At 33.9% G+C, this 13631-nt stretch overlaps 1 protein-coding gene across 2 annotated transcripts in view; it reads right to left on the bottom strand.

Annotated features, from left to right (window-relative positions):
- The window catches only part of LOC124632417 (hemicentin-1-like), a 167215-nt gene that overhangs the window by 93076 nt on the left and 60508 nt on the right, over positions 1-13631 (bottom strand). For both annotated transcript variants that reach the window (XM_047167254.1, XM_047167255.1), the window contains exon 2: positions 8854-9033. In XM_047167254.1, coding sequence (XP_047023210.1) covers positions 8854-8932 — 79 coding nt within the window. In that variant the 5' untranslated portion in view covers positions 8933-9033. The remainder of the gene's footprint in view (positions 1-8853; positions 9034-13631) is intronic.

Genomic DNA, 13631 nt, shown 5'->3' with positions numbered 1-13631 from the left:
TTATAAGGTTTTTAGATAAAATCATTAAAGTTTCTCTACATAATTATGGTACAACGATTTCATCAACTTTTAGCCTCTTTTGCAAATCAGTAGATACCTATATTTTTTTGGCATAAAAAAAGACAAAGGAAACATGCATCATGTATGGCAGTTATTACAAAATTTTAAACTGAAGACCGCAGTAAATATTATTACAACTAGTTCTTCCATCAACTTTTCATCTAAGCAAAGTTACTGAAGTAGGGGAAAGTTTTCACTTCGGTGCATATTGCTCGCTCGGTTTGTTCGTCTTTAACTTTTTCACTGTAAACACATACGTCATGCTTGTACATATTTCTGACACGCGATTCAGAAAAGTATAATAAACCTGTCGTGTGTGAAACGGAATGGTAATTTTTCAATTACCCCCCCACAAGGGTCTGGTTTCGTTTCCATTGTTATAAATTCGTATTTTTAAGTTGTTTTTTTTTAACTTTTTTTTTCTGGTTTCCAAAGTTCAATGTTAAGTTAACAATAATAAATTAATGAGACATATCTTTAGAAAATCTCGCAACATAAAGAGAAAACAAGCAAGCGTTATGGATTGTTTTGTTATTTTTAATGCAATAATCAAACATTAAAATCGAAGCACATTGAACGATGTCTATTCCCGAACATAAGGGTTGGTCTTAAGGGACGCAAACCCGCATGATAACAATAGATAATACGATTATAATCGAGCCAAAGTGTATTGAATTGAACAACCAACAAATGTATTGTGTCGTCTACAATTAAATATGAATCAAACAATCCCGTGGTCCAACTAATTAATTATTTATACGCCACAAATTGTCAGTGTGAATTACAATAATTTTCTAATTACCATAACGTGATTTTGTGTACGTTTGTTGATTTCAATGACTGAATGCAATTATATGCTTAACTGACAAAACATGAAAACTATACAACAAACACAATAGTATATTTTTTAAATCACTGTCCTTATATTTTACTTTTTTTATGTTGGATTTTAAATTTTATAAACGGTTTGGTAGAACAACTAACACAGAGGGTCGATGGTGATGAAAAAAACGAATGGACATCTCTGTAATTTAAGCATTAAACTGATCTTTGAAAACTCTCATTTCAATTACCTAAATAGGTACAAAACACCTTAATTCAGCGAGTTCATAATACAGAGCTATATGAGAAGTTATACGAATATACATCGCTTATAATAATTTGACAACTTTTAACATATTCAAGGCAAGAAGCCCTTCATTTGGCTAAAGACATACGAGTATCTTTGAAAGTTATTCGACTTTACATCGCCATCTTGTTTGAACTCCGTCTTTGAATTAATGGGCTTTGAAGCAACTTCAATCTTCTTTTGAACACGTGTTTTAGTTAAGCAAAAACTGATTTATCATTTTACGTAGGTAGCAGGTTGTTAAGAATAAAATATCAAGTTCTCCAAGTAAAGATAGCAAGACAAATAATTTGTCAACCAAAATAAGAGCTAATAAAGTAGATAAAAAGCAAAATTATGGAAAAATCATAACGTTGTTTTGTCGTTTGAGATGTAAAATTATTGTTCTGAATATCAATTTACATATGACAAAGGCTCGGTGAAAATTGACTGGATAATAGACAGCCACGCGAATGATTTGTGAACGAACTGAATACAAAATAATACCTACAATACCTAAATAAATCCGAGGATTTCGAAACTAGAAACACGAGCCTTTAGTTAGAAATGTAAAAATGTTTTCACTAGATATTTTGGAGTGTGAACTCATTTTGTATAAACTGAGATACTTAAATATACACCGTGCTTAATTAAGATGCTGTTACCTAATATTGATGTCACTTGAAAACCTCTTTACTTAATTATAGAATAATAGAGGGTAAGTCTTGCGTTGCCACAAAATAATAAATTTCATATATGTACGTAAAATTTAATAAAGAACGGCCTTGGCGTAAAATCAGTGAGCGGCCTGGTTTCTACGTATTAATTAAATACCTATGGAGTTTTCGTTCCATAATTACGTGATAAACCTTTTTTGCGGTGTGATTTATTAGTTCCAAGGCTAGCTTTGTTTTTCTTATAAACTGGGTCGCTGCTTTTCTTGGTCCTACAAGTCGGATAAATTTCCTACTCAAATTGCCAACGAAAGAATCAAATATTCATCAAATATCTAGAGATATTATGTCAAATATTGTTGTCAAAACATCAGTGTTTTAGAAATAGAGCCCTGCCTCATTAGGACGCCAATGGCGACGTCGCCGGCTACGTATCCAAGCAGTTAGTATTGAAATGTATGGAACCTAACTCACTTGGCGACGGTTTGGCAACGTCGCCAAATTGGAGGCGTGGCCACGAGCTACAGCTCCCTACGTGGCTTCTGGCTACCGTGGCAGCTTGGCGACGTGGCCACAGTTGCCAGTATAATGAACACGGTAAAGCGCACCTCCCTCACACAGTCGCCAATGTGGTCGCCAGTCAGCGTGCAATTTCTTCAGCGACGACGTAAAGAATTGACTGTCGAGACGCCCCATGGCCACTCGACTTGGCGACATTTGGATGCCAGAAGTAGCCAGACCTGTGCCGCTGGCGACGTCGCCATGGCGTCCCAGTAAGGTAGAGCTCATAGTCTAGCAATGTGATAAGCTTCGACTAAACCACCCATCACCGACTCCTGGCACAAGGTTTATCTGATTTCATCCATCTGTCAGTCAGAGCCTAGCTTAGCCAATATTAGAACACGAGCGCAAATAAAATTGAACTTTACCTGCATTATCATTGATTGCATTTTACGTTATTTTGCTCCACTAATGGTGCGTACAAGGACCAATTGTTGCCAGCACAAAAAAATGGAGTTTCTGGTTCATCGAGGTAGAAGCAATGCGTTATTATACAATAGACTTGTGAAATCTTCCAATATTTTGCTTTTGTATATCCGCGCTTTTATTTTCTCGCCGATTGTGATTTTATTCCTGAGAGCTTTTCGACGATATTTCCTTTCGAGAAGTCACTTTATATTTTTAGTCTTATTTGTCTTATCGTTTTCTGTTCACTCTATTTTATATATCTATTCAAAGTTTACGAAATGGGAGTAGATTACGCCGCTTTCAAAAATGTATTAGCCATTCTAGATATCAACTTGTAGAGATAGACTGAAATTCGGATTTAGTTCCAATCAAATTGTTTGCCCAATTATTAAAACCCGTAACTCCTTGTCTAAACCATATCCCTATTACGTTTTACCCCTTATTTATTTACAGAAAATGATTCAGAATATTCCATCTCATATTTTATTGAAAATTTTACCTTTAAGCATTAGTAAGTTACCGGTGCCTTTATTTTTAACCGAACGGTAATTTAAACGAAGGTTTCTTCTCGGGTATTTTGGTAACTTAATAACATATTGATATGGGTATCGTATGTTTTTGATATTTTGACCTTTCAAAGTTAAATTGAGGCCTTATTAATAATTTTGGGTTGTTTCACCGTGGATGAATGATTATTCATTTTGATTGTTTTAAGTATTAGTTGGTTGGGATAATACTGAAGTAGTAGTAGAATATTATACGAGTTTATATTGATATGGGTTAATTGTAAATGTCAAACTATGAAGAGTTTGTCTAAGCTGAAATGACTTGCCCCACTAGGTATCGCATTTTTAATATAACTGCAGTAACAATATTGCATAATGCACTAAGACTAAGATTTCTCTTCGTGTGATGTGAAAACTCAGTCTTTAGAGTCCTGGTAAAAGCCTTTCCAACTCAAAACCTGCCGTGTCCAATTCAAAAATAAATATTTCGAACAGAGACCAGATTCCTGCATGTCGCAATATTATATATTTAAGTACTCCAAGCGCATGTCAACTGCGACAGTACAGGTAGCTAAAAATATTAGCTAGACAGCGTGCTTCGTAGTGGAAATGTCAGTTCATACTGTGTGCCCTGTGTAGGTGAAGCTGATAAGTGAGGCACAGTTTAAAAAGGATTGTTTGTGTTTTAAATTGACAATACAGTTTGGGTGTTATAATATGTATGTACTAGCTTCTTCCTTAAAAAGTAACTCATGTGTTAATCCAGGGTATCACTTATCTACATACCAAATTTCAACCAAATCGGTCCAGCCGTTGTTGCGTGAAAGAATAACAAACATACATCCATACATTCTTAAAAACTTTCACATTTATAATATTAGTAGGATATGTAGTTTATCAGTTGTGTTAGCACCCATAAAACAAGTTAGTTAATAACTTACCATGGGGCTAACCGACCGTGTGTGAAAAAGGTGTCTCGACGTTATTATTATAAGAAAAAAGTTTAATTTTGTTGATACGTATTTTGGGAATTGCTGTAACATAAGTTTTGCGAGTTCCTTTGATTGAGAATTGGGTTGGTGAATATCTACTAGTTAACCAATTAGGCTTCCCATGAATTGTCCTCGTAGCAGATACAATACATGCTGCTTGAATATGAGTTCTATTCCATCGTAATTAACCACAATTTGGAATACCATAAAATATTCAGCCGTCCCACAAATGAAGCAGAGTCTTAAAGCGCTTAGTTCCACAATATTATTCCCCATATTCTAATAAATTAAACAATGACAAACCGTACCCAGAATCCATTTGTTGGCCGCGAATGAATACGAGTAACCTTGCATAATAATAGTCAAACCCGAATATTGGTCGGACCCAAGCTTACAAGGATCGTACAAAGCCTTGATATAACATCACTATGTATTAATATGGTTGTAATATTAATCCAATAACGTCCTCAGTACATATGGACCTAATAAAGTTATTTTGTGGGTATTTTTTGCTTAGGGAGTTTTGCGTAGTTTTTTTTTAGCAGCGGTAGTTTCGTAGCCGCTTGTAATCTTTCGTAGACACTCGTAGCGTTTCGTAGAGTGCTACGCTTTAACGTAGCGGTCTTCTGCTTATCACGGCCAACTGACAAATAGAGGACAAATTAAAAGAGAACTTGTAGAATGTACATTAATGACTTAAAATACTAAACTTATAGAAAGCAGTGTATTTCACCTAACATATGTAGTAATTTTATTTTATTTTTATTTTTCTTGGTTATCATTCCTTCAACCAACTGACTACTTTGATTATATCTCCCACTATGTATTTTAATAGGCCCTTATATAACGCCTGCCAAAAACTGCTAGGCAGACAATGCCTTACAAATTGCCAATACCGCAAAATTAGCAGTACCCGTCATATGATATCTAATACAGAGGTCACACTAATTCAACCAAGATTTATAACATCTATTATTCTATTATAATAACTCAGTGATGTTAATAATACTGCCCTCAGCCTATGACCGGAGAATGTTTGATAATGTGAAAGGTCACACGTGTTAAGGTCAAGCTACAATTACTAATATTAATTATTCAACAATGCGTACTTAAGACGGATTAATTAAATATTTGTGTCTTTGTGGTGTTGGTATTAAGTTACGGGAAGATATTTTTATTATGTAGTTCTAATGATAGTATCATAATCATTATTTATTACCACTATTACTCGGCCACTTTCTGCGAGTACTCATGTGTAGACTAACAACGCTTTCAGACTAGTGGATTTTGACGCTCGTGGCAACAGTTAGAGTAGGTATAGGTCGATGCACATTCCTAGCGGCAAAAAAACATCTTTTGCAGCGGTGGAAGTTGTCAATTATACAGCCCGCGCGAATCGAGCGATTTCGCTTGGATCAAATAGCGAGTGGAAAATCCACTATTGTGAAAGCGCTGTTAGACTCTATAGTGAATACAATGTTCCGATGTCATTCTCAGCCTGTAATCAAAAAAGTACTCAAGAAGTTCAGAGCCAGATAGACAGCTATTCCAATTTTTTTTTTTTTAATCCATGTTCTTAAAAACATAGACCTCGAAATAAACAAAATACCAAGTGTACCATCAAAAACCGTTAAGACAGTCAAGATAATAAAAAAAACAGATACTTAAGGCGTTTAGAACAGAAGTTTGTGAAAGTTCGGAGTTCGCAAACTCTGTTAGGTCCCCTGACACCTGTGGCAATAATTTGTGGGGCGCGCAACATTAAAGAACTTTCACTCAACCTATAAGTGTAATGGAAAAGTTAATTTGATTGTTGCTTTTGTATTCAATTTAAATGAATCAGAGAAATTATTATTGCATATATATTTACATGCCTTTTTTGGTGTAAATGTCTTTTTTGAGAGCTTGTTTCTGTAATCCGTGTTTCAGAAACCACCATAAACTGTAATTCAGAAGCTAGAAAGTTGACAACCAACCAAGGGGTATTGGGTTGCCGGGGTAACTGGGTTGAGGAGGTCAGATAACCAGTCGTTCCTTAAATAATACTGGTACTCAGCTGCGTCGAGTTAGACTAGAAGCCGGCATATTATGTAGTTGTGAAAAGGCTAGGCAGATGAAGTTTCTGTAATGCATGTTATAGAATCATGTTCTCAAAAAGGCCTTTTTACATAGTATACATTCGATGTAACACAAGTAAAAGTATTTTTGTGTTTACCTTTATTGAACTTAAAACAAAACCTGAAAAGAAAGACGAGAAATACATCTGTACAAAAACCCCTCAGGCATCTGTATCAAAACACTTAACATTACACCGTAATTATCGTCTTAATTCCCTAAAATTTAAGAGCTAAATTCGGTTAACAGATGGATTTCAGCCACAAACAATAATCCGACCCTTTGGGTACGAGCCCGTGAAACCGAAAGACGTAACAGGTAGGTCATGGTATACTGAAGTGTTAAGGCAGAACGATCATTAAAGGGTGAGGTTTTTGATTTTTGGATCCCTGCTTGTTATAAAGGTAGGGTTACATTGCTCTGATATAGGCAATGGGTTTGGATATGTGGATGAATGTATATAGCAGTCTGCAGCTGTTTGTGGCTTTTTGATGCACCGGAAACTTTGCAATAATGTGGCTTATTCTACATGAGATTTGTATATGTATAAGTAAGTTATTTTTTATTAGGATATGGGAAAAAGTTTCGCCGGGATGTGTCGGTACGAGGCGTAAGACGTAACAGGTAGGTTATGGTATACTGAAGTGTTAAGGCAGAACGATCATTAAAGGGTAAGGTTTTTGATTTTTGGATCCGTGATTGTTATAAAGGTAGGGCTATATATGTACTAGTGATATGTATCTGTGAATGTCTGTTGCTCTTTGATGCACAGTAAACTTGACAGTAATGTGGCTTTCAGATTTATACATACATAGGTAATTTTTTTATCCGAATATAGGGAGTAGTTTCAATAGGATGTGGGTGCAACTGCGAGCGGAAATTATATTTCGTGATGATAGAAAGGTATAGAAAGTGCGAAAAGCTTCAGAGAAGAGTTAGGTACTATTATTACCAGTACTTACTTAAGTAATCAGATAAGTTTTGAGAAATCAATAGTGATAGTCAAATCATGAAGGTGTTAACTTTGTTCCGTAGTAAATTAATCTCATTACTAGCGAACTTTGATATATTACATTATTATTATATTACAACTACCTTTCGATAACGTACCTATATGTATATACAACATGTAACGTAATTAACGCACACCCTCAAACACCCCAATTAGAATATTATGTTATAATCATAATACATACACTGAATTTTTAATTTATCATGTATATGCATTGTTATTTACTAAAAGTTATACCAATTCTTGGAGAACTTTTTGGTCATACTACTACGCACGCAAATATCGCACCGCGCGCCGCTCGACTCGACACAACATAACGAAACTACGGAAAAAGCCGACAATACACGAAGTCTTATTACTTTGAGTTACGGTCTATTTGAATTTGTTTTGACTGTACAGGGTTAATATGACAATAATTTCCGTAGTTTTAATTATTTTTGGGATAAAAAATTACCTGTATTAAAAATGATATAAATCGATTCAGTAAACGATTCTGAACAAACTAATTTCAGGATGTGCGTTAATTAAGTTACATGTTGTATATAATAGAATTTGCTGTAATAAGTGCTAGTTTGCATCGCTCAACTTGTACGGAAATATAATATGTCTAAAGGGAGTACCTAGGCCTAAGTTATTCTAACTTAGCGATTACATAAAAGAGATTCAGTCAGTGATCAAATAATTTTTAATCTTGAATGATGCAAACGGTACGAAAGTGTACCACTTCTTCCATACCTATATTCTATGATAATACGTTTAATAACTAAGCTGATTCGTCGTATAGTCAAATCCTTTATCATAAGAAAATGCTTGTTTATTGTTTGCAAAATAGAGAAGAATAAGAATGTTCATCGATGTATATTTTTAAGTGAGTTTTCATAAAAAAAAATCTATTTATAAACGCTGGAACTCGTATCATAAACCAAAAGCATATATCTAGTCGAGATAAAATCCAGATTGTGCTCCTGTGAAACTGGCTTATTTCAGTTAAATAAAGCATTATGTAATAAAACAGTAAGGCTAAGAGTGGTCCTCTAAGACTCATGTGTGTCAGGTATAGTGGAAATAAGAAAAAGTAGAAAGATGACTGTGAGAAATATTTATAATATGGAGTGCATCCAACTTTGTTGATACCCTACTTCTGTCGTGTCATATTTCTGATCAAACAAGGTGGTTAAATAAAGGTTTTATTTGAAAAAAATATTATGATAAATCTATAAAAGAGACAGAAAATATTCAACATTTTTTAACGTGGTATATGCCAGAGTATGCCTACCATAATTAAGTTGACTTCAAAACAAAAAACAATCATATTTCAAATTGCAACACATTTTTCTCAAAAACACTTCACAAAATTTCATCAAAATTCAACCATTCATTATTAATATTCAAAATAAATAAGCACACATAAACTAACCTGCAATATTACAGCATCCGAGCAGCAAAGTCCACAGGGACAAGACTCGAGTTGGACTCGCCCGCATAGAACTCTCCATTTTACATTTTTACACTACACGACCGCCTGAACACTGCACAAAATCTTGACGATTACATTTGGTAATTTTGTATTTTTTCCACACCTTCACGTTTTCATGGTCTGTAACAAGGTAAAAATGTATGTTAGTGTATATTGCATTAAGTTCAAGGTAAAATAATACGTTAGGATAGGTTAATCATCATTATCATCTTCCGAGTCTTTTTCCCAACTACGTTGGGGTCGGCTTCCAGTCCAGTTAGGTTAATAATACAATAATATTTTAATGTTAAATAACTTTTTTATTTGCACGCGCTAATCTCAGGAACCACTGGTTTGATTTGAAGAAATTAAATTTTATAAGTACAATTTCAAATGATTTCGTTGTTCTCTCTATATAACATAATTTATCATTTGTTTGTTTTGTTTACATTTTCTGGAAAAAAATGCATAGAAAATAACTGCGATGATACTCATACTTTCAAAAACAAATATTTCAGCTAAGTAGTGAATACACACTGAAAACTAATAAGCCTCCTAGCTTAACTAAACCGTTTCACAGAACACCCTAAATTCATCATATTTTTATCCATACTTGACTTTCAAAAAACCAAAACTAATACCATTAAAACAAGCGCTAATTAATATCAATTAACTTGAACAACGGTTAACATTGAGTTTAATTTAAACCGGGTTTTGGCACGATAACCTAACGGTGATGTGGCGAGTATGGACGGTGAACTTTTAACCTCACCCAGTTTGTTATTGACCTAGATATTATAGAGAGCTTTTATTTTTTTTAACTCACTTTTTTATTGGCGATGAACTATGATAGATATACGTGTGGTAAATTAGTTTAGATTAGGAACACAATGTTGGTTATATTTTTTAACCTTTATAACTACAGAATCTTCACCGTCTTTTTCTCTGTAATCTCAGAATTTTCTAAATAAGTCGGAAGGTTTTTACATATTTAAACATCGACGAAGATGATAAATGACAAGCTAGTCAGTTAGATCTTATAATCAGCACCCGAGTGGTAAATAATAAAAACAAGATGTTTACAAGGAGTAAACGCAAAATTTGACCCTTGAATTTCGGAACAGGCTGAAAAACAATATTTTCTAGATATTATTTACTTCAGATAGCCATTTGCAAACTTTACCCGAACAAGTACTAATAATTGAGTCGGCCTCCTCGCCTTTTAAATTCATTACTCGTTATAATCCTATTTTCATTAATGACTCAAAGATCCTTGAAAGTCGTTTTCATAAATTAAAAAGCTCGATAATTAACTGTGAGTTTGAATCAAATACGAACTCGGAATAAATTAAGATGTTATTTAAAAGTCAGTTTTTTTGATAGGTAAATGATGATTTTTATTCATTTCAAAACTAGATCGTTCTCGCTGTTTCACTTTTATATAGAGAACAGCATAAAGTAATAGCGCTATAGCAAACCAAAAAAAAATATTCCAAAGAAAACCTGAACTTAATTATAAAACCGCCATCAAACCACCTTTAGCAAGAGTGGTGGTTAATTGTCATTCCTATTCAATGTCAAAAGAGACTTATATCTTGCAATGGGAAAATACAAAAAACATGATGGTAATGACATAGGTAGGTACTTTACGAACCTCAGAATGGCTCAAAACTTACAAAATGATTTTTACTTATTTCCTCAAAAATAATATAACTTTCAATCATCCTACCGATAAGATCAATATGCATAATATTTTCATTACCGGACTTGAAGCAGCTTGGAAGCCAGGATCAATAGATAGGGTATGCTCCCGACCATCCGTCTCCATATTTCCTGAAGACCGTCTGACAATAACCATCAGTCTTACTAAATTGCCGGCCATGTACCGATTTCTAAGGAACTTTCGCTTTTCTATAGGGCACGTAATTTGGCTGACAATAAAATATTGATAAGAATAACTTAGGCTATGTTGTATGTGCGTTTTTCCGTATGTGATCAAAATTTTAATATGATACGATAACAGGCTGTAATTGTTACATAAGTATCTTCAAGTAGGTATGTTAGAGGTATCTTGTTAATGTTACTTTATGAATCTTAAAGTTATCCGTTACGGAGTTATAATATGATAAGTTGAAAGACAGATAGACTTTCCCAATTTAAAGGAAGGTAAAAACGAGTAACTTAGTAACACAAAACGGTCATATACCAAAAATGTTCCCACCTCTATACTTACCATCAAAGAGAACAGTAATTGAAATTAATGAGGAAAATGCGACATCAAAATAATGAGAATAGTTTTCTAACGTTAGTCTAGTGTTCGCCACTGCCATTGTGAACACTGACTGCAAAACTAGTACTGTTCATATTATAAAAACTAACCACATAGAGCTTTAGTTATTCCCCGGTGTAAAAGTTAGTGAAAAGGACTTAAACTGTGTCCTCTCTCAGACTCTAACTATCTAAAAAACTAATAGTATTTTAATCGGTTCGATAGTTTTGGCGTGAAAGAAGGACAGACATAGTGAGATACTTTCGTGTTAGTACAAGACTTGAAAAAGAAAAATTTTGCTACTAAAAGAAAAGCCGTACTACACTTCTCTATGTCCAAAATAAATTAAAATATTATTATTCTTTCAGTAGAAATAATATTAGGATTATTATAAGTAAGATACAATTTAATGAACAAACAAACTTAATTTCAACAAACACAGATAGGCAGAAACCACAAAGTTTTGCGCTAGGTTATGCTAACCTCAAACCTGATAGGCAGAAATAATATAGTTTAAATAGGCCTTTATTATTTTACCAGTTTATATAGAGTGCCTACCACAAAAATTCATAACATTATTTTTAAGTGAAATTAATTGGCTTTGGTTTTTCGAAAATATGTTTGCTGATGTATAAACATTTCACATGCTCCTTTCAATAATTATTTAATTCACAACCTACCAAAATTCCCACACTAACGTTATTTCCCTAGTTATAATAATATTGTGGCAGTGAAGATCTGATATAACAGCTGGTTGCAGTAAAAAGAATATTGAAAGTCAGCCCCATCTGCTTGAAATGGAAACCGGCCACGGCTGAAAAAGGCTCTAACTACATGATGACGTAAGCTAAAAAATCGCACTTAAAAATGCAAAAAGACGGTAGGTATATACTGCACCAAAAACTCTTAATCCCTTCTCGGAAAAATCTACGAAGCGACTTTTTTAAAACATAAAAATCAAAAAGTACCAAAAAGCCGTTGAATCGTAAAAATATGCAGAGGCACGACACTGTTTTAATTGAATAAATTACTATTTTTTTTGCACTGTAAAATGACAATGGGCCTCTCTCTTTTGTATCTCTTTTTTGCAATTTCTACTTTGATTTTTTTCATATTAAAAAGATAACAGGATGCCGTAAATATTATATCCGTAAAGGATACTTTTTTCATCTGATATTTATTATTGATTGTAAATGATTCGCCTAACATAATTATAATATTCAACGCAAAAAGGAATACTTAAATTCCAATGAACCCGAATATTATTGAAACCTTTAAACTCACAAAGTGTGCACACTCTCAATTCAAATAAACCCGTAAACAATTCTAGAAATGGCCGCCATTTTCCCGACACACAAGTTGACTCACAAACGCCACGCTAAGCAAGAGATCCGCAAATGCTTACTAAGCCGGACCATTCCTCAAACGTCATTGGCCAGTTGTTTCCTTAGTCCTTTAGTTCATTAAGTATTTTCATCACAACTCAGCGGCGACGCGCTAAGAGTACCCCCGAGCCACAGTTGGGAACGCCGCTTTTTCTTGAATTTTTAACAGCGCTTTAATGCTCTGGTGCTATACATAAGCGGCTTGCCATTTAATAATGCACTGTATTAACTCGCGTCTTAAGTGTAAATTGCAACGAGTTTGCAGTCGCTAAAGTAATATGATAAGTTTTATATGCTACTTTTGCTGGGAAAATATTACAGTGAAATTAATGTGGGGAAGTTAGTTACTAATGAGTTTGGTAAGTAAATAAAAATGTTCAGGTGTTTACAGTGGAGAGATAATTAGTATCTTTTTAGTTTTCCTTCATATTTTCAAGTAACCAAATATATCGATAAAATATGCCTTACATTGGGATGCTGAAGAGAAAAATTAATATTATAAGTAAATTATTTATTCCGCTGTAGCTTAAGCCATGTCCCATACAAGAAAGCGGAGCTATAGCTATACAAAATATAAAGAAGATGTACTTTATAAGTATGATCCCACCAAAAACATTAAATGTAAAAAAAAGCCAATCCTCTACGCAATTCCTCCACCATAAAAAGTTTTGAGATCGCATAGAAGCCAAGTCCTGTTCAACTTTATTTATAACAGTAAATCAATATTTTGTGACTATATCAATAGTTTTGTTCACATTACAATAATATTGACTTGGCCATGAGCACAATAAACTACAAATATAATACAGCATATCTTGGAGAGGTGAAAGTCAAACATGAAGTTTAATATCACAGAATTAAATACTTTTAGTTTATTCAATTGTTACTCAACGACCGACAGTCAGTATCATCCAACATCAATGAACTGCACATGTACTATGGCGCATGTTTAGTCCATGGTGATCTCAAATTCCAATCAGTGCATAATCAGTCCAATCGTAAAATCATGTCCATATAGAATTTATCAATTCAATGGTATTTACACATTATTTCAAGGAGCGACTTTTAACTTGTGCTCATGGCCA

This window comes from Helicoverpa zea, chromosome 8 (genome assembly GCF_022581195.2).
Source record: "Helicoverpa zea isolate HzStark_Cry1AcR chromosome 8, ilHelZeax1.1, whole genome shotgun sequence".
NCBI classification, from domain to species: domain Eukaryota; kingdom Metazoa; phylum Arthropoda; class Insecta; order Lepidoptera; family Noctuidae; genus Helicoverpa; species Helicoverpa zea.
This window is presented reverse-complemented; position numbering and strand designations above follow the sequence as displayed.